Source organism: Scomber scombrus, chromosome 11 (genome assembly GCF_963691925.1).
Source record: "Scomber scombrus chromosome 11, fScoSco1.1, whole genome shotgun sequence".
NCBI lineage: Eukaryota > Metazoa > Chordata > Actinopteri > Scombriformes > Scombridae > Scomber > Scomber scombrus.
In genome coordinates, this window is record NC_084980.1 from 1522169 (window position 1) to 1544579 (window position 22411).

Genomic DNA, 22411 nt, shown 5'->3' on the forward strand with positions numbered 1-22411 from the left:
TCTGTTTTTGCGTGTGCAGACATCCCAACCTGCAAAAAGCCATTTCAGGGAGGTCCGTTCCGGGGGGTGGGGGGCGCATTCATGCTTGCTCGATACAGATTGCGGGAGATTGTATCTCATTTGCGGGCATCAAGGAGCCAATATGCGGGAGATTCCCGGAACTTCCGGGAGAGTTGGGATGTCTGCGTGTGTTTTTACTACAAAGTAGCCTGGGCTATTTGAAGTGTTTTCAGTTTCATCCATTTTTTTGAGGGTCTTAAGTGTATTTCACATTGTAGCTGCCAAAGCTCCGCTGCCTTATAGTCTCTCTTACTCTGGTCCTGCGCTGTGCTCAGTGTGTGAGAGGCGGAGTGGCCAGCGGCTAGAGCGGCAACAGCAAATGTGTGCTTCTTTTACCAACTTGGCACTGCACTTACTCATGCCTGTAGCAAGACATCTGTCACGTTTGACAGATGTCGGATGAATGGTTCGAGAGATATGCGAATAACAGACAGACGTTCCTGTCATTTATAGATAGATGAACGTTACGTAGATTAGCCAAAGCATATATAGTCTTGTGGGGGTGTTGAATACAGTGCATTTGCAATGAATATATAATTTATTCTAGTCAGTAAGAATGAGATTTTGTGTCTGGTGTCATCTGGCTTGTTTAAAAAAAAAATAAAAATACAGAAAAAGTTTCTTATAAAAAAGGTAAAAGGTCCAGTGTGTAGGATTTAGTGGCATCTAGTGGTACATGTCATTCCCATCAAACTTCAACCTGAGCACAGGTATAATCAGCCAGAATAACTGAAAACACCTTTAATAAAAAATTATATTCATCTTTGCCTGAGTTGTCAAACTAAATTAAATAAGTAAAAAAGAAAGCACTGGAAAAAGAAAGGATAGTAGGACATAAATAACCTCTCGTGGTCTGTTGCTTTGTTTTCTATGTCTAGTCTGATGTTTAATAGATCATTAACAGACTGATAATGATCTGATCTACAGATTCATGCAGGAACACCTTTACTGCAACACAGATAATTATGCCAAAGGTAACAAGATATATAAATGCAAGCTGCTTACTGTTGCTTAAAAGGACATATTGACACTGATCATTGGAAGATCCCTTCATAATGCTTTATTCAGTCTTGCGTGGCCAACCTTTGGATCTTTGTGCAACAAGATCTGTCCACGTCAGATCTCACTGAACCTTCAACCTCAGTTGAACCAGAAAACATGGAGGGAACTGCTTACATTTAGTAGAAGTAGTTGTATATACGCTGTTCTAAAGAAAGCACTTGTACTATTTTTATCTAGAAACCTTGTTCAAAAAGCACATTAATGTAACTGCTTTGGGGTCAATTCTTAATGTAAACATTAATATTTTAATAATGCTTAGATTAATTCTTAGGTTAGAGTGGTCCTTCTACAATTTACATCATTAGTCCTGAGAATCTTTTCATACCCGAGCAAAATTAGTATTGTAACTGAAATATCCCGAAACAAATCGATACTGAATCAAATCAGAAATCAAATCGGGACCTTGAAAATGTGAATCAAACTAAGAAATCATTAGTGAAACCCAGCCCTATGGGACCAAAATCCACAGTCCTACTCTGCACAAAAATGTATTTAAAAGTTGATCTGAAGCTAATATGAAGCTTCAGTCGTCCAAATGAGTCAAATCAAGTCTTCTATGTTTCAACGTTACAGTGTTTATAGTACACACAGTGTTTCCCATACATAGACCAATGTGTGGCGCGGTGCCACAGAATCAACAACGAGCACCACAAATTGATTCATTATATCAATGATATAATGTCACTGTGTGGATCATTAACCTTGTTGCAGTGTGCTCCCTGGTTATAGTTAGTGAACTATCAGCTTCTACCTGCTCAGATCTCACAGTCAGCAGTAGGAGATGAGGAGAGCAGCAGCTAGTAGCTATGTATGGAAGCCTAATGATGGTAAAATGGTTATTTTGTTAAAGGTATCAGACATTAACATTTAGTTGTTTTGTTTAAATTATTATTTATAATTTAATATTACTTTAACAGCTCAGGGAAGTCTAAGTAGCAACATGATGTTTGAGCACTTTTTTGCAATGTCAATTTGAAATAATGTTTTATTTTTTAATGAAGGGGTGGACATTTAAAAAATATTTTTTCATCCGATTCATCGAATAATCGAAAAAATAATCAACTATCAAAATAATCGTTAGTAGCAGCCCTATTATTTTTCAAAATGTTCTTCCGGGGGAGCATACCCCAGGACCCCCCTAGTGTTGCTAGGTTACCGACACACAGCACCGCTTACTACAACGGCAATGCCCCCTCCCCCTGGTCAGAGCCCCTGCCCCTCAAAAGGTCTCCGTACGACCCTGCACCACACATTGCTACCTAAAAAGTCCTTTTTGTTACTATACTTCCACCACAGCTCAACAGGGAAACACTAAGAGGGAATTTGATGCTAAAAAGACTGTAAATGTGTCAGATATCCACTTGATTAAGCTGAATAGAAGCTTTACATCCACTTTTAAATGACTGTGTGGACACACTGTGGATTTTGTCCTCCATCACTTACATTAAAAGCACATTTGAAGGAGCTTCTTTAATTTTTAATGCAATCTAAATGTTTACACAACAAGAAGTAATGAGGCCGGATGCGGATAAATCACCTGATATTAATGATGGTCTTCAGCATATCTCTGGACAGAGGTCACCATATGGTGCAAATAACATTTAATACACTTTAAGCAGGTCCATATATTTTAGGTTTTGTGGTTTATCTTAGGACATCTGTGTGCAAATGTGAGGAGTAAAAAAGTGACGTGCCAGCTGTCTGGTGCTGGTGTAAAGCTGCAGGGGGCTGCTGGATGGAGACAAAATTATAGTAGGACCTAAATCTCTAATCACCTTCAAAACCTGATCCCAGGACATATGTCGCTTAGTCTGCCTGTGTTAGGTAAAGGTCTTTTATACCGTTTGAGTTTGGGTTTTCTGTTATTGAAAAGTAAGCTAATAACCTGACAATGCATTGGTTCCTGCTGAAGACAAGCTGTAGCCAGTGCAGTTTTTAACAAATACTCAACCTACTCAAAGGAGTTGTTTGGTATGAATTTTTCACAGAATTTTCTGACAATGAAAGGACTCATCCTTTATTGTTTAGGACCTATAGCAACCTAAATATTAGATTTGAGCAGGAAAAAAATGTATGCCGTACTGACTGTAAAGTCCCCTGAGACAAATCGGCAACTGTGATATCAGTAAAAAAGCATTAATTTGAAGTTCTGTTTGTGTACTTAATTATTGTAATGCACGTTTAACAACCACTCTTTTAGCTCTGGTTTGGTCTCCACCAACTCCTGAAAAAACACATGTCTCTTTAGCTGCTAATGTAAATGCTCTCCAGTCTAACTGTCTGCAGGTAGTGCACAGTGGCTTCATCACAGCTGCTTTTTAATCAAAGTAACCATGTTGTTGAGCACTCTCAATGAGAGTGACCCAAAACAGTAAACCTATACAATGAGCTCAAATGTTCTGTAGAGCTAAGAGAAAATGCACATTTGGTGATTATTCCCCTTTAGTTTGTGACTAAGAGTAACTCTTTTCAAGCAGACCAGGTGAGTTTTAGAGATGTTTTGGATGTTGACAGTGTGTTGGAGCCTCTTTAATGTGGATTGGTAGAGAATTCCACAGAGAGGGAGCAGCAACAGAAAGCAGCTAGAGATCTGTGAGAGCTGGGCAGCACTGGACTTGAGGCAATGAGAGGGTTTGGAGTTAATGAGGAGAACTCTGACCAGCAGCTGTTGGAGGTGGCAATGACGTGCCACCAGGTCAGCACTGGTGAGACGTGGACTCTGGAGTGAGTGTAGTTCAGCAAGTTTATTGATGCCAACTGAACCGATTTCAACATTTTAGTATGAAAAAGTTTGGAGTTTGCATCAACAAACAGCAGCAAATGAGAAAACAGTCAGGTTTCTCACCAAACTTGATTAACTAGAGTAGGGGAAATTAGACACAAGGCCTGTCTCTATTAATGTTTCCAGTAAATAAAGGCAGAGCTCTGTTCAGTCTGCGTATTGTAATCCTATTGCTCTATTTCATGCTACATAAAAATATGACGCTTTCCCTCAGTCCTTCTTTTATATTTTTTTATGTTCATTTCCTTGATTTATTTTCTTTTATTTCCTTGAAGTTGAGGTCTTCAGCTTTCTGTGCAGTCATTACATACAAGTCTTTGTTCTTAATTGACTTGCCAAGCTGCATAAACTATGATTCCCTGCCCTCTTCTTTCCACCTCTCTCCCTGTTCACCCCCTCCTCTCCTCTGCTATGACAAGTCAGCCAATCTCACAGCAGTCTGAGCACTGGCCATCACAGAGAGGCTATAAAGCCCACAGACAGCACTGCTTAATGGACCTCTGTATGAACTGTTACACTTACCTCAATACACGCAGGACAAGAATATCTAGAGCAATCTATTATTACAGGCCGTGTGATATAAGAATCTATTACTAGAGCCCAGGACATGATTGAAAAACAACTTGAAGGACACATGGCTAAGTTAGAAATGACTGAAGTGAGTGAAAAGAGAAAGACAGCAAGAGGACGCTGAGGACACACATTTACATGATGACATAGTGACATAAGAAAAAGAAACAGATGGAGGAGAGAACGATTAGAATGTGGAAAACGATGAGAAAAGAGATTGAGAGAACTCGTGTGATTGGTTCATTTAAGCCAACCCAAGCTAAGCCGAGCTGATAATAGCCAATCATTTGAAGACATCAGAGTCATCAACAGAAAAGATTGGCTTTCTGATCAAAGAGCATTATCATTACAGTTTAATGGCGTTCTGCGACATGTTATTAGTGCTGCTTGAACCTATTGGTCCAGGTCTCAAAGGAGTAATGCTGTCTGCTGTTACAGATTGGACTAAATTCATGAACAATCCACTGAGAATTAAGAAGCCACGATAAAACAGGTGAGCAAACTGTATGCAGCATTGCTACAGTTATAAAAAGCTGAGCTAATGTACCAACTAGGTCTGTCACAATAATTACATTATCGACTTATTGTACAATAATGTCATCATGTCTATATAATGACTTATCATATGATACATGGACATGACCGTGATCATTTTTTTGACCTCAGTATTGCCACACTTCACATTAGCAGCTAAGAGGCTAATCATGTCACATTGGCTAAACAAGTAGTGTCCTCCATTCCTCACTGTGTACGTCCTGAGTGGAGACTGTTGAAGAGTTAAAGGTAAGTAACTCTGTCCCCAACCATAATGGCACTTTGTGTTTTGACACATCATTATATCAGTGGTATAAAATGATCTTCAAATGACAATAATATCATTTATCGCAATTATTTCTGAGACAATATATCGTCCAACTAAAGTAGTTATTGTGACAGGCCTGGTAACAAGCTAACATTCACTGAGAACATTTACAACAACAAAAAAAACAATCAGGTGAAAATTACTAAAGGGACCTACTTAGTTTGACATCCATCAAACATTCCAGTGTTGATGAAGTAAGGGCACACAATGGTGGTCTTGACGCCATCTTTCCCAGTTGCCAGCAGTTCCAGACCAACTGACTCTGCAAAACCTACAGCTGCAAACTTACTGGCACAGTAGTCTGCAGGAGAGTGGACAGGAAAAGAGTGTGTTAATCATCAGTTATTAACAGTTTACTCTCCAATCAGTCATTTTACCTCATAAGTCTCATTCCAAGAGGACAGGAAATGGTATGTATGTATGTATGTTTTTTTTTTCTCCTTTTGAACTCAAGTCATTGCTTATTAAAAAAGGTACCATATTGTGCAACGCCATTTTATTACTTTATTATTTAACCATTAACAATGCTTAACCCACAGCGGAGCTCACTGATTATCACCTGGAGCTAAATCATAAACAAAATGGTCTGCAATAACAAAGATTTACCTGATTTCATCTGCAATTCTGTTTAGTTTTAGTTTGTTTTATATTGTCCATTGCAGTTTTATTTAGTTTTGGTTATTTAAAAGTCTATCGTTTTTATTTTTATTGTAGTTATCAATTATTTATTCACTGCTAGTTTTAGTTTTAGTCTTAGTTTTCGTTAACTATAATAACCCTGGTACTGACTACACGTGTGAACACATACACAGGCTGGAAGGAGCCAGATGTAGCTGGCTTGCAGTGGTCAAAGACAATGGTATTGTCCTTTAGAAGCTGCTGCCATCAGACACAATGACATTTTAAGATTCTGTTTCATGTGCCTTTGATAGATGCTCACTAATTACATCCTGCTGGGTCTTTCCACAGTAATGATCATTTCTATTATGGAAACCAATAATGATATGCAGTATTTCATTCTCCTGATGTGGATGTGAATCAGACGGCTGCTGGATGTGCTCTTTAGATATGGCCTGTCAGAAAGGAGGCAAGGCCAGTGTGACCACAGGGAAATCACATGAATTGTTGCGTTAATTAACCCAAACAGCTTTCTCATTAGAGCAAGCCATGGAAAAGAAATGACTTTTAGTCAAGCTGGACTACATATGCCAAAATAAAATGAAAGTAGTCTATCTGCCGCAATAGTACAAAAATACAGCTCTTTAAAAATCAAGTAGTTACCAGCAAACCCCGGCTTATCCTTATACAATGAGTCTCTAGGTGTCTGATGATTTTCCATATTGTTTTACTGCAGTATTTTACATAATTAGCCTAGATCCTAAAATCTTAATAGCCCATTCATTTCTACATAGGAAGATTTTAACAATTCAACAAAAAACTATATCAACATCAGCATACACAGCCATATTCTTGTACAAACAGGTCCCCAAGTAGCCTCACATTTATTACAAAAATGATTTTGTTTAGTTAGGTGAAGCAGTGGTGCTGTACACCCCTGACCTGAACAGTCACAGACTAACTAACTAACCCTAACCCTAAACCTTCTTTGTTAAGTTTGTCTCTACTTTCTGGACAGCTAATGCTAGCTAGCAGCAGTCTATAATATACTATTAAACTGATATTATATAAAGAAACAAACAGCAGCAGATGAGTTAGTGAGCGGACCTTTCTGTTCTATCTGTGCTCAAACTGATTATTAAACTGGATGCCCATGATCTACTGACAGTCAATATCTGTGTGGAATAACCTGTATTTCATGTATAATGATGCCAGTTTGCAGATGATGCAGGTCTTTTATTATGTTTCAATCCTGCATTTTACAGGCAAACAATCCCAAGCTTGAAAAAATCAAATAAAAATAAAAATGTGTTTGTTTAGGCCATAAACAAATTAAGAAAGGACAACAAATACATATATCACATTCTCGTATCTTATCTGAAAGCCTCTGCAATGTGTTTTCACTCTATACAACAGTGAGAGTGAACTCGTATGCACCTTCCTTCCACGTTTCTCCATCATGTGGCATGCTGCTTATCATAATGTGACAGTAATGATTTTGTGCCAGGGCCACAACTACTACAGATCAGGCAGAGTTACAAGTGATATGACTCAATCTTTCTGACAAATCTGGGTGAAAGGACAGCTGAGTCTTGAAGAGTGTGATTTATCAAATGGAAGGCAGAGGAAAAGCAATTGCGCTACTGACCCAAAAAAAACCAGGTCTAAAGTCACTGGTGCATATGTCACTGTTATTAAAGGTGCATCATCAAGAGTCCAATATGCTCCTAGATAGGCGGGTGTGCAGCACGCAGACACTGTGCCTGTTAGGCACACACGGGCGCGGAGCAGCACACAAACATGCAAAACATCATAAATAAAAAGGATCACAATGTGAATTCGTATTATGATGTACATCAACATATTAAAAAAAAGTCACAATGACGTGCCACTATGTATCAGAATCAGTCAATCGCAGTAATGATCAATGAAACTGTCAATGCAGTCATGTGACCATCCTGGTAAATCCGCCATCAAACTAACAATCCGCCAAGGTGACAGCGCTCCTGGATATTAAAGGGAATGGGGAGATGACACTTAGATTGGTTCACCGCGTGTTACGCCCAAAACACCCCTATGATTATTGAGGGGACTTAAGTCCATCCCTTTAAGACCATGCGCCTGGCGCAGTGACCAATTTTCCGCCGTTAAAATAGCAAAAGTGGATTTGGACACGCCCCAAAGACACTTGCACCACGCGCTTCACACCATGAGCTATAGATCGTTAAAATAAGGCCCTAACAGCATTATTTTACTTTTTTATAAATGTACTTTAACAGTGCTTTATTTAACTTTATTTATTTAACTTTAATTATTATTTAACATGCTACACATGTAGCATGTTAGTATTAACCTGATTGTTTTGGTTCACTCTCGTGGCTCTCATCAACCAGCACACAGCTGATTCCAGGGAATAAAAAGGGAAATTAACTTTTCATGCAATAATTCTGGAAACTTACTTTTCCATCTTGTCCAGAAAATGAAACTCTAAAAAGGTCTACATGAAGTTGAAAAACCTTATTACAGAAGGCTTTAGTTAATTATAACAGACAAAATATGCTGCTAATGTTCTTTTTGTTATGCTATACTTAGCACAAGTTGCTCTTGATTATTTCAGCTTGAAAATAATGCACGCACTGTGATGTAATTATAGCACCCAATGTCTCCAAATCATCCTCCCAGCTGCTAGCCTTACATGAACAATTGAATTTAGACAATTATTCTCTCTGAAGCCATTAAAGCACTAAAAAGGTTTTTTGTTCATTTCATTTTTTCTTTTTTTATTCATTTTTTTTCTTTAGCCATTTGAAAGCACATTTGAATTATTTTAAAATAAGGACACTGTATGAGCAGTGCCTCTGTATTGGCTCCGGCCCCATACCACATAGCTCAATGTGTACAGGTTGAATTCATAAAATATTATATCACACTTAAGTCATACTACTATTATGTAATGATATGACCTCATCAAAACTGACCAGACAGAAGTAACTTGGCTGAACACTTGAAAGTCATTATTTTATTCTTTACAGGAATCAACTGTTATCTATTTTGAATCTTGTTTTAATCAAGCAAAGACTGGATTAGAAAACAGACTTATCTTTCTCATGAGCAGTCAGGAAATATACTTTGTTATTGCACAGCAGAGTTCAAAAGAACACATACAGTGTGGTAGTGGCCGGTATGTTTGTGATAATCACACATGAACACATACACAACTATCATAAAGATAAGATGAAACGCGTCAGAGATAAAAGATAGCTCCTCCTTTTGACAGTAAATAAACTACAAAGGTGACAGTTCACATCAATAAAGTGATGTACAACATAAGTGATGATCTCAACATTATAAAAATTCAGGATCAACAGGGATTATATATATATTCTAATAAGAGAAAGGACTGTCATAATGCACAGCATCACTATCACAGTGCCAGCACAACACTGATACTTTAACCTCATCTGTCAGCATAGACTATTTCTTTTCAGTTCTTCCAATACTGTGCCATCTATTGAAGTGCACGTATTTAACAGACAACTTTTCACATAGTGACATTATATAACAAACACACTCAGCTGGCACTATATTAGGTGCACCAGCACCAAGTAATGCAGTCTCAAGAGGCTGGTTTACTTTATCAGAGGTGCTCATCTGACAGAACATGTTGCCTTTGAGGAAAGGCTGAGCCTCACGAAAGAAGCACACCCACCAAGAGATATTTTCTTAGGAGGCATGTACAAGTGATTTAAGAGAATTCATTAAATTAGCTGACAGTGTAACATCACCTACTTCAAGTAGAGCAGTAAAACTCCTGTCAATATTCTGCTCCAATATCTCAGACTGTCACATGGCTGCCTCTCATCACAGAGCACTTTGCTTTAGATGATTTTTTAGCATCTAACTTCATGTCAAAGCATTCCTCTTTATTTCTGTCACAATTCAGCGCTGCTCTTTTAACACATCATATTAACTGTTTCAGGTGATCTACTACTGACGCTCCTGTGCTCATTATGTTTTTGTCTGCTGGGTTCTGACAGCAGGACTTGAAGCTCTTCAGTGTGAAATTATTTTAATTTTTTGAGTTTTTGTGAACGATTCTTGGCTCCTCCAGTCCACATGTCATTGTGTCCTTGGGCAAGATACTTAACCCCAAATTGCTCCCAATGGCCTTGCCAACGGTATATGAATGTGTGTGAATGGTTAGTTTCCTCCTGTTGAGCAGGTTGGTACCCTGTGTGGTAGCCCTAACCATCAGTGTATCAATGTGTGTGAATGGGTGAATGTGACATGTAGTGTAAAAGTGCTTTGAGTGGTCAAAAAGACTAGAAAAGGTGCAGTCCATTTGCCATTTACCAAATACATGAGGCTCATTGGCTGAAACTATGCACCAAACTGCAGCACTGTGGAGAAACATTGCATTTTCACTGCTGTAAGAAGAAATCCATACTGTCACAGCCCTACTTACAACAAACAACAGAATGGAAATGGGTTAGTAAAAAATTACATTTACCAATTCATACGCCCCTCAGCCCTGATCGATCAGGACATGTCTTACATTAAGATTGTGCTGATCAGGCCCCTGACACAGCACAGATACAGGTGCTGACTACCACATCCTGTTCCACATGTGTAGTAGAGCTACTTTATTCTGTCCTCATAAAGCAACAGGTGGCTGTGCAGTCTAGGGTTGGCTCATATTTTCAAATCGTCCAATCGTGGTTACGCGAGATCCCAGATAGGCGGTTCAATTACCGGGGGGGGGGGGGGGGGGGGGGGGGGGGAGTTACACCACAGCATGTGTCTGTGCTGCATCACCTTCTGTTTAACATTATTATCTTATCTTTAATATCACAATCCAAATCAACTACTCATACAGTGCAGAGCAAAGTTCAGGTGAGTAGCCACGTGGAGAATGGACATGCAGGGTGTCAGATCCACGAAAAAGAGACAGCAAACTGGTTTACAATAAAAGATTTAAAATGGACTTGTGCTGATTGATGGGGCTCAGTGGGTGGACATGCTGCTCCACCAGAAACATCTGTACATGCACAGTTTCAAATTAGTGAAAAATCACATTAATAATAAATCACCTTAATATATGCATAAAAAACATTCAGTGATCATCTCTTCAGCACAAGCTTAGTACAATCTAAACATTCTGAAGACACACATTCACTAATATGACATCTATTCACTGACAGAATGATGTCCTTTATTCCTGTATGTATCATAGAGTGAACTTGTAGGGTGTTTCTGTATCTGTTTTAGTGAATTGTGCAGACCCATGGTGTGAGAAAGTTGAACTATGCTGAGGCGCTACAAACAGTGGTTTCCTGAGAGGAAAACCGCAGTATGAATACTGAGACAACTGTGGTTTCTGTGTCGCTTCCCTTCTACATTTGTGTTTTTATTATGCTGCTTACAGCTAGTAAAAAGCAATGAAACTTTAGGACAGTTGAAACTGTTCACAAAGTTAATGTGGAGCCCTGTCTGCATATTTTCAAACACCTGTGTGGCTGTTTCTGCTTATTGATAATGAAGCTCCACTAACTTAGCTAGAAACAGCTTTCATTTCATATAAATTCTTCACAATAAAAGCTTTCCATTAGTTTGTCAGATGAAAGCCTTTAATATGAAGCAGCAGTAGGAGATGCTTTCATCAGCAGGTATATAACACGGCTCTGATGAGGCTGAAAGAGTAAAGTAGGATTGAAAGTTCAAACAGTTCAAACTGAACTTCAAACTGCTACATTTCAGTTAGAAGCTACAGAAGTACTGAGAGACTTTTACAAACTGAGCTACACGTTCTCTCTTTAGAATGAGTATTTTCTGACTTGCTGCCTCTCTGTCACAGCAGATGAGAGCAGGCTGAACTCAACAGACTTTTTTAGTCTTGTTCCACACCTCCAAAGTTTATCAGGATTGTTTCATTTTTCTACAATCACATGAACAAACATCAGAGGTATTTATGAGATGCAATAATCACCTAAGAATTGTACACACAGGAGGGGCTGTGACATTAAAGGGGAGCAGAAAAAAACACATACCTGCCAATCCATTGACTCCTATGAGTCCGGCAGAGCTGGCGATACTAACTAGGTGGCCGTGATTGTTAGCGATCATGGCAGGAAGGAAGGCCTTGTAGGTCTGAGGGGAGACAAACAAAACAAACTCTGAACCACAGCTCCAAACTTTGCTCACATGATGGCTGAGACAACTCAGCTGCATGATTATTAATGAATTAGACTGAAATTAAAGTATGCATACATATCCCCCCCAGCCAGAGAAGTTTATGAGGAATGTCAACAAACAGAGTGTAATATCTGCTGAGTGTAACTTACCCAGAAGTGAGCCATGGTGTTGACCTCCACTGTCTTCTCAATCAGAGAATCAGGAGCATCCATGAACTTCTTTCCTGTCACGATCCCAGCGTTGTTCACCAGGATGCTGACGTCGCCCACCTCCCGCTTCACCTGTATGAGGCAGAGCAAAATGTCTGTTAGTTATTTTATTATTATTGATTTCAAAACTGACATGTGACTGTTTCCTGGAGAAGGTTATGGCTCAAAACAAGCAATGAATCATCTACATTGAGAACAGGATGATTGATCTGCCCATCCTAGAACAGAACAGTCATTTACATGTTCCCTGCATTAACACTCACTACTACCCTCTGTGAAGAGTGAAAGGTAATACGACACCTCTGCATGACGTCATGACTTAAAAGACAAATCCATGACAGAATTAACATGTGTTGGAGCACTAAGTTGCCTGAATGATCAAAGGTCGGAGGAGCGCGGCTGAAACCAGTGTAAACAGGCTGGAACATGTGTTTACCTCACAACATGAAACTGCTAAGTCATGCATCAACATCACAAGTATTCTCCAGTTTGGAATTCCCATGACCACATTCCAACTGACGGCACTACGATCCTGCCTGAGGAATTCTCTACCTTCTGAAGTGTATCATGTGATGTATACCACAGGGAGAGCTCATTACATCATCTCATTTTCTTTTTTTTTTATGTCAACCACAACTGTCATATATATGGTAGTCTAATGTACTTGTGCATATTCTGTATGACATATGGTAATACAGTGGATCTGTAGGAGGCAGCTGTGTTTGTGTGAATGCAAAACAAACATTTAACTGTAAATTATTTAATGAAGCTGCAAGAAATTATTATTTTAATCATCAATTTTCTGTGGATTATTGATCAGTTAATTGTCTGTGAATAAATGTGATGTCATCAGATATCTTGTTATATATGACAAACAGTCCAAAAGCCAAAGAAGCTGTTTGGCATTTTATTGTATTTATTTTATTTTATTGAAATAAGTGATTGATCAGTAATCAAGATAGTCACCAGTTAATCAACTAATCATTAGAGGTCTGAACACAAGATTCTATTAGGTTTGATAGTTTAAAATGTTGCACTGTAATGTAAAGGCTTCAATTCAGTTCATGTGTTGTTAGTAGGGGTGTGACGAGATCTCATGCCACGAGATATCGCAAAACTAAAACGTGACGATATTTCTCGTCCAAGTGAATGTTGTCTCGTGAAGCTATAATTAAGGGTCGCACCAAAAAAAAAAAAAAAAGACGATCGGTTTCTATCGATCATTCGCACGTCATGTCTTCTTTTTATAATGTCACGTGTGGATCATTAAACTTGTTGCAGCTTCTACCTGCTGAGAAGATCTCAGTCAGCAGTAGGAGATGAGGAGAGGAGCAGGTTGACCTCAGGTCTCTACACTGAAAGCCTGAAGTAGGAGGAGCGGAGGAATCTAGCAGCTATGGAAGCCTAATGATGACAAAAGTAAAATCACACTACCAAATTATAACACTATTTATATGTTGTTCTACTTTTATTTCTGTGTTTTTTTATTAGCAATATGTTATAATTTGTGATAATTGGATTCTTTATTTAATTTATATTTATATATTAGAATTGTTTCTACTCTTTATAATTTATATTTTAGTATTTGATTGTATCTAACTTTTGTATTTATGGTTGTTATTTCCATAAATACCAAAATGATCCATCTATAAAATATCTATATGGGGAAACCTTTGACAGTGCTGCATACTGCATATGATAATTATATATTTAGAAAGTAGAACTGAAGTGATTCATTACAAGATGATTAGTTAAAAAACTTTTCAAAATGCATCTGAATTATTTCCATTTTGTGAATTTCAAATAAAAGAACAGTCATGTATTTCCTTATTGAAGTTTTCTTAAAAATAGTGTTGAAATCTCGTCTCGTCTCGGTCTCGTGAATCCAATATCATGTTTCGTCTCGTGAACTGAGTGTATCGTCACACCCCTAGTTGTTAGTGTTGTATAGTGTGTTGCCATGTCAAAACAACAGAGAGACTACTGATAGCTTCTTGTCTGCTTAATCTCTAATTTGCATCTCTGAGCTCTGGGGCACAGAAACTATTCAACACACAGCAGTTGTCAGTTATGACTAATTATAACTTGCAGACGGCTGCCTGCTTGGCTCGAGGTGTTTGTATTGTTCTCCTGCTGAAAGAAGTTTGCATTTAGTTTAGCTGGAGGGCATCCGTCTGTTGAGCCTCTACCAATACACATCAGGTAGAGGCGTGGTGAGCCGAGGAACATTACATTACTATTCAGTTTTAAATGATAATTTAGCTTATACAGTCACTTTTTAGCATTATGAGCAGCACTGAGCAGATATTACAGCAAGTTGTGACTTACTTTGTTTAATTATTGCTGTTGTATAAGACAAAAGACAATCATCTATAACCTGTCTGTTCTTAATGAGTAGAGAATGTGTTTTCATGTTTCTGGGCTGTCTATAATCACATGGTTCTACATGTGACAGCATCTCCCACATTTTGGTATTAATCCATTTCCCTTAATAAAAGATGGCAGACAATTAATAGCCAGGTGTCCGTTAGTGGCTGGGGGGGGGGGGGGGGGGGGGGGGGGGGGGTTTACTCTACACAAATAGAGGCAGCCCACAAAAACAGGCCAGAGAACAAACAAAGGCAGCAGTGGCTTAGCAGTGGTTACATGGATATAACTCCATATCTATAAGTGCATGTGTAGCCCTCTAGCTGGCTGTCACAGAGGAGACATGTTATTATTTACATACATATTTTAATTCTAATGACAGCAGTGACACTACATGGAGCTTGAGCTTTTCTTCGGACAGTGGCCCTCCTCTCTACCCAGAGTTCACTGTACTGCCTTCAGGCAATTGGATAATCAGTCACACAGGCACGCAGCCTTTTACCCCTTACATACTGTTTAGGGTCAAATTTGACCCATTTTTTACATTTGAGAGCTGTAAAATCACCCTATACACATTTCTTTTAACCAGACCCACAGTGTTCAAAAATCAATATTTTATTTTATTTCTGTGCAGCTGATACACATTTTGATATACTAATTATGAGTCTGAATATGAACCGTATGTAAAGGGTTAAAGTTTTACATCATTTTTCTATTGTGGGTTTTTAGGTGTATTTCATAGATATATTCTTTTATCTACATTGTTTCATGTTTGTTAACATGTTTACTGTCTGGCTGTTGCGCTGCAATATCAGCGCCACGGCCCCCAAGCTCTGGAATGCTCTCCCACAAACCCTACGTGACTGCCCTCCGTCTCCATTTTCAAGTCCCAGTTAAAGACCTTTCTCTTTTTAATTGTTTGTTTTGTTTATTTGTTTGTTTGTTTGTTTTATCCATTGTAATGTGTCCTTGGCTATATAAATCACACCTATTATTATTATTATATTATTAATATGAGATCTTAATTAAGACTGAACTAAACTGAACTGACCTACATAAACATGGGTAACCAGGGTAACCAGGGTAACCAAGGTCATTTGGCTAAGCCGGGTGGAACTCAAGTGCTAGATTTATTGTTCCTCACATGGGAGTTAGTAGATTACCATTAATGCAGTAACAAAACGTAAACAGAGCAAACTGAAGCAGATAAGAAAACAAGGAGATTTGGAACTAAAGTATGAATAAATACTAATATACTTATCAAGCAGAGGAAATGAGATATAAGTTAGCTTCCAATAAAAGCCTGTTGCTCTCTGCTGCTATTACCTTGATCTGACTTTCTACACATGTAGCAGATATATTTGGAGGGATTTTAGTTTAAAATATAATTGAATACATTTCTTCCAGGCAGTAACAGGACACACCTGATAATCGCACACCTGTCCAGGTCTGAGCTCTGCTGACCTTTACATGACCTTTCCCATGCGATGCCCTGCTTTACATGCATCACTGTACAGATACCCACAGTTCATTATCAGATCCACCTCACTAACACTAATCGACTACCTGTATTAAGGTGCTGATGTTCTTATTGTGTTCAAACTGTTTTAAAAGTGTTGCATGTTGCTGATATCAGAGAGGAAGTCATTAACTGAAACAGCTGATTATTAGTAAGACAATTTCAAAGCATCGCTAAATATCACATCATGTTCAAACTGAATTAAATGACTTTACAGCCAATCAGCAGCATCTTTTAACACACTGTAGTTTTCTGACACACATTTTACTGTAAAGTCTCACAGTCTCTCATCAATCAACACTCAAAAACACTGAGTGTGTGTCAAACAAAAGACCTGGATATTTTTGTGAGGAGATGGTGGAGGACTCCGATGTACACAGTAGGTGTAGATGCAACGGGGGAAACCCTCATAAAAATAAACACAACAGCTTTTAGCAGCTAAATTAAAAAGTGACTCAACTTCCCAGACATAAAAAAAAAAAAACCTCTTCTTGGATCAAACTCTTAGAAGTTGCATTCTTGCCAACCCATACTCATAGGTAGCAGGAGCCAAGTAAAGGCTGTAAAGACTGCATCACACCTCATTCATCAATCAACTACTGGAAGTGCCCAGAATTGTTCAACTGATGTGCGTGCTCACAGATCAGTACTTCTTTCTTAATGCTGCACAGATTTGGAAGTACTGTTGACTCCATTTGTTATTTCTATAAGTTTTGGGGTCAGCACCCTTCACTCTATAAACTGCAAGAATGTATCAGTCATCCTCTTGTGCTGTTGATAAATAAAGAAGCAAAGTAGGCAGCAATGATTTTTATAAAAATGATATTTCAAGTAAGCTTTGAAAGCATTAGCCATACTTGAATATCGAGATATTAGTGTTTGCCTTAAAGAGCATGAAATGTATCTAAAAATAACCAGAATAATTAAAATACCCAACTGTGTATTTTTGAACATGAGTGAATTTATGAAAACAGGTGTATACCCGTCCTTACCTGGTCAGCCACTCTGTACACCTCGTTCTTATCACTGCAGTCACACAGGTAGTAGTGAACTCTGCTGGCTCCGCTCTGCTTAGCGAGGCGAGCCGTTTCCTTCATCCCGTCCTGGTTAATATCCCACAGCACCAGCACTGTGTTGAGAGCCGCAAACTCCTGAGCCATGAGGCGTCCGATCCCGCTGCCCGACCCCGTAATCAGCACAATCTCGCCGGATATGTTCTTCTTCTTCTTGGGCAGGAAGCAGTAGATTAAAGACTCCAGGTTGTACCAGATGGACAGAAGGAGGACTTGAAGTGTTTCCAGAAAGAAATTCATGTTTGCTGATGAACAGAGTTCTAGAAATAAAAAAAGGACAGGAGGAAGAAAGGAAAATACAAAAAGGGTGAATTCATGTAATAAGTGTAAAGATTTAAACAACATTTAAGTTGGGCTTTTTTTTCTTTTAAATCATTGTTTGAAATTGGTGGTGCAATTAATAATAACTTTCCTGTTCAGTTAAACTATTAGAAATGATTGAATTAATGATATATCAAAACTGTATCAAAACTTCATTATTTCACTAATGGATTCAACTATGAGTTTTAAAGTTTTCGTCTGTCTTAAAACAACAGTCAGGATCCCAAATGAACATTAAACCTGTTTTTCTTGCTGTAATCATTCCTCCTGTTCATACTGAGCAGCAGAAGATCCCTTCATAATGCACTTACAATTATAAGGCTTAACAATTAATCAAAATTCACAATATCACAATATGGCCTACTGCAATTGTAAAAATGGCAGGAGGCTCAATATTTGTGAAAGGCAAAGTGTGTCAAAATACCATTTCAAGTACAGTTGTGCTGCAAAGATGTCCTGTTCTACACATCATATACTACACAATTAAGATCCAAAAAATAAGATCAAATAAAAAAATCACACCATAATCATTTAAATGTTTTTTTTCAATTAGAATGATGATGTGAATTGTATCATTCACTCCAACATTATAAATCATATCACAATTACAAAAACATTTAAAATAATCACAAATACAAATTTGTTCAATGTAAGTGATGTGGGACAAAATCCACAGTCCTCCTTCTGGGTAAAAATGTACTGAAAAGTTGATCTGAAGCTAATATGAAGCTTCCTCTTTTTGTTACTATACTTCCACCACAGCTCAACAGGGAAACACTAAGAGGGAATTTGATGGTAAAAAGACTGTAAATGTGTCAGATATCACTTGATATGACTAACTCACACTGATGAAGCTCAATAGAAGCTGATCATCTACTTTTAAATGACTGTGTGGACACACTGTGGATTTTATCCTCCATCACTTCCATTGAAAACACATTTGAAGATCTTTTAATAGTCAGTATGAACATGAGGAATGATTACAGAGAGGAAAACATATTTACTGTTCATATGAACACCTGACTGCTGATTTAAGAAACACTTTTTAAAAGTTAAATGATCCTTTAAAGGAAACTTGAGAGTTTTTACTCATCTCAAAAAGTTGATTTTAAATCTTAATGACTTACCGTGATACACATGAAACCAATTAACTGTGAATGGTAAGAAAACCATAGTTTAGAGTTTTCTTTTGTTTTTTATAAATGCACTGACTTCTGTATTATTTATTTAGGTGAGTTAACCTATCTAGTTATTAGTTGAGTTTTTAACTCAACTAATTTTAAAAAAGTTTAAAGTGAGCGATAAACAAACACAAACAACACTTGTTACATAATAGAAAAACACCAGCAGTCTATTTAATGGACAGTGTTTGATAATACATGCGCTAACGTTACCCAGTGTGTTAAACAGCGGTCACATTCTGTTTCTCTGCTGACACACAGTGCATCAGCCTTTACCCAGACCTTTGCTCTCCATACAAGCTGCCATTACAACACACAGGGACCGCTCCAAATAATGCCAAATATATTCATAGAGTTTATAAACCAACATAGTGTGTGCGTGTGTGTATAGAGAGAGAGAGAGAGCTCCAGGAGGCGGTGAACGTACCGTGGTGCTAGCTTAGGCGGATAACAGCGGCTCTGTTCGGTGTGTGTTGTCCCTGCTCAGCACAGACTCGCCCAGTCGGTTGTTTGTGTAGCCTGCGGGATAAAGCAGCTCAGAAACAAGGGAATTTTTCTCAATGAGCGTGCAGACGCTAGATGTTCCACGTGACGAACAATAAACCAATCCCCGCACCGCGCGCCTCGTCTGCCACGCGGGGTGTTGTGGGAGTTGTAGTGCGCACGCTTCTTCGGTGTTTGATAACCCCCGCGGTTTGAGAAGGGTCTGTCTGCAGAGCAACAACACACACACACACACACACACATTTTACTACATGACATGCCCACCTTACTATAGCACCATGTTGCCACAGTAACGGTATGTAGGTGTGTTCTGTAGATACTGCCTATATTACCTGCACTAAACAGGACATTTTGATTTGTTATAGCAGTAAAAGCAGAGGTGAAACTGATAACCTTAAAAGGAAAGGTTCACAGGTTGTCAAGTACATCTTAAAACAGTCAGATGCCAAAATGAACACTGGAACATGGTTTTCTTGCTGTAATCATTCCTTATGTTCACCTTAACCATTAGAAGATAAGTAATGCATGTACAATGTGATGGAGGCCAACATCCACAGTCCTCCTATGAAACATGTTGTTTATCTGTACATGGAAAGCACATTTGAAGATCTTTTAATAATCAGTATGAACAGGAGGGATGATTACAGCATTGAATCTGCTCAATAGACTAGAAATAATTAGCATTTTCATTGTTTTGGTAGATTTCACCCCATGTCTTTAGTAATCTATATTTGACAGCTATGACACTTGGATTAAAACATCTAATTGGGTAAGCACAGTGCATGTGACAGAGACCTATAGACGAGACATGAATCCAAGTTTTAGGTTCCACAGCTCTTATTCGCATTACTTTGTAGACTTTCTTTCAACGTGTCTCCGTGTGGTTTAAACTCGGCAAAAGAGAACAAAGAATATTAACATCAAATCAACAGAAATTGTGTGAAGTAAGGAAACTCAAATATTAAATAAAGAAAATCATTTACAGGACACACACAACATGGCTGAGGTCAAAAGGAAGGCAGAAACAGAGGGAAGGTGACATATAAAGCCTCTGATTAAATGAAGTGGTTGCACCTGATGAGGGCAGTTCCTTTCAAAGCGGGAGCGCTTGTGTTATTCTTCCTACCACAGCTGCTGTCATGTGACTCCTGGATGGGGGACTTATTGACTGATGCACTAAAAGAAATTAGTTAAAGCTTGCCTAACTTTTTCTTAATACATTGCACAAATAATTATATTAGGCCTAACTCTTGATTGTTAGTAGTAGTAAATACAAATGAATATGACTAGGCTTAATGAACCAGTAATTATTCATGGCAGGTTAGCTTTACATGGATAAAGTATTAACAGACACAGGAGGCCATATTGATCATGCCAATTTTTTTTCATTGACGATATGTTTAGAAAAGACTTTTTTCACTTTCTTGACACACTTCAAGTATTTTGCTTCATATGTGTTTAGTTAGTGGAATTACTGGATCACAAAAGAACACTTCAAATGTGTGAGTTTGTGATATTTAAAATGGTTCAAATAAAACTAAAATAATAATAATATAATTACACAAGTACAGAAGCATCTTGCTTATTTATATGCATGTTTTCAACTCAATGTGTCTATTTGCAGTTCGCAAAGTTCTTATGTCTAATTCAGAGAGTAAAGACGTGTCAATGTAGACGATAAGGAGGCAGGAAATGAAAGCCTGCTTAGTCACAATCAGTAAAGGAGTTACACATGGTCCAGTGAGCATGTTCCTGACCAGACACTAAAGATACAGGATGCTTCACTTCACAGCTTTACTGTTCCTCAAAGGGAAATTTGATTTGCAGTGACAATGCAAAAAACAACTAACACAATAATAATGAACAGTGACATAGAACATCATGGCAGCATACAGCACAACCAAACTTGATAAGAGTTAAAAGTAGAAGTATTAGAAGTAGAGTATAAAAGCTCTGTCATCCATTAAAAGGTCACAGTCACAACATTGGTTAAAGTCATGCCACAAAGCAGTGCAATCAAGAGTTGTGCAAGTTAACTGCATTGAGAATGTAAACCTATGTGTTTGTGCTGTAGTGAACCAGAGGGCAGAGGAATGAATTCCTCCAAAAGTGGTCAGAGCTAGACAAGAATGACTGTGTCTTCTGTAAAACTGGTCTGTCAGTTTATAATCAACAGCAACATGAAGATCACTTCTTTATTCTCCTTCAGATGAAGTCATTATTTATCAAAGGTCACCCATGTTTAAGATATATCAATCAGCTTGAGGAACATATGCATAGTAAAGAAGTAAAGTCTTAGGGGATTGTTGGATGAACCAGTCAATCTGTGCCTGAACATACTCCAGCATTTCACACATCTCTACAGTTTCCCTTTTAAGGCAACTTCTTTCTTTTTTTTCTTTTTTTTTTTAAAGCAAATGGAGTTCTACAGGTTTTTCAGTACGGATGGAGGATGAAGTAACAGGAAGACTAAAATATTTAAACAAACACAAAATCTGTCATAACATCAGATCCAATTTGAACTTCTGACTGTCCCAGTGAGATGATGAATTTGGCTGATTGCATTTCACAGTGAGCATCACTCATCAAACACCAAAACAAACCTTAAAAGTACAGTAAGTTCCAGAAATGATATGGACCTTAAAGTGTTATATGATGAAAATTGAAACAGTCAGTCGATCAAAAATGAATTAAACAGTCAATCATGAGACCTTATTTTCTTGGACACAATTTTTATTTTATTCTGATTGGATACTGCTGCTGGCAGGTGGAAACATCATAACTCCATGTTGTTTTGGCCATATTACATTTCTGACCACAACCATAATCAAGAGAAAGGGTCAAGCCTTGTGTCATTTTGCTGTGGGGCTTTAAAAAAAAACACACACATTTGTATTCCTCCCATCATGGAGGGCCCCTTACTACTCGAGGGACCCTGGGAACTTTCCCACATTGCCTGTATGGTAGATCCTGCCACAATTTTGGTTCAGTTTCCATACTCGCCCATTTAATTTAAGCATATTAACAAGCCATTTATTTCTTACCTTGCGAGGCAGCTCGATTCATCACATCACACAAAGTCCATCTCGTC

General features: G+C 38.2%; 1 protein-coding gene across 1 annotated transcript in view; it reads right to left on the reverse strand.

Annotated features, from left to right (window-relative positions):
• The window catches only part of LOC133990348 (epidermal retinol dehydrogenase 2-like), a 39867-nt gene extending 20494 nt beyond the window's left edge, over window positions 1–19373 (reverse strand). The window contains exons 1-5 of the mRNA XM_062428633.1: window positions 19244–19373; window positions 17234–17574; window positions 12296–12427; window positions 12002–12101; window positions 5493–5637 (exon numbers count right to left, since the gene is read on the reverse strand). Of these exons, the coding sequence (XP_062284617.1) occupies window positions 5493–5637; window positions 12002–12101; window positions 12296–12427; window positions 17234–17554 (698 nt within the window). The 5' untranslated portion in view covers window positions 17555–17574; window positions 19244–19373. The remainder of the gene's footprint in view (window positions 1–5492; window positions 5638–12001; window positions 12102–12295; window positions 12428–17233; window positions 17575–19243) is intronic.
• Window positions 19374–22411: the final 3038 nt, after the last annotated feature.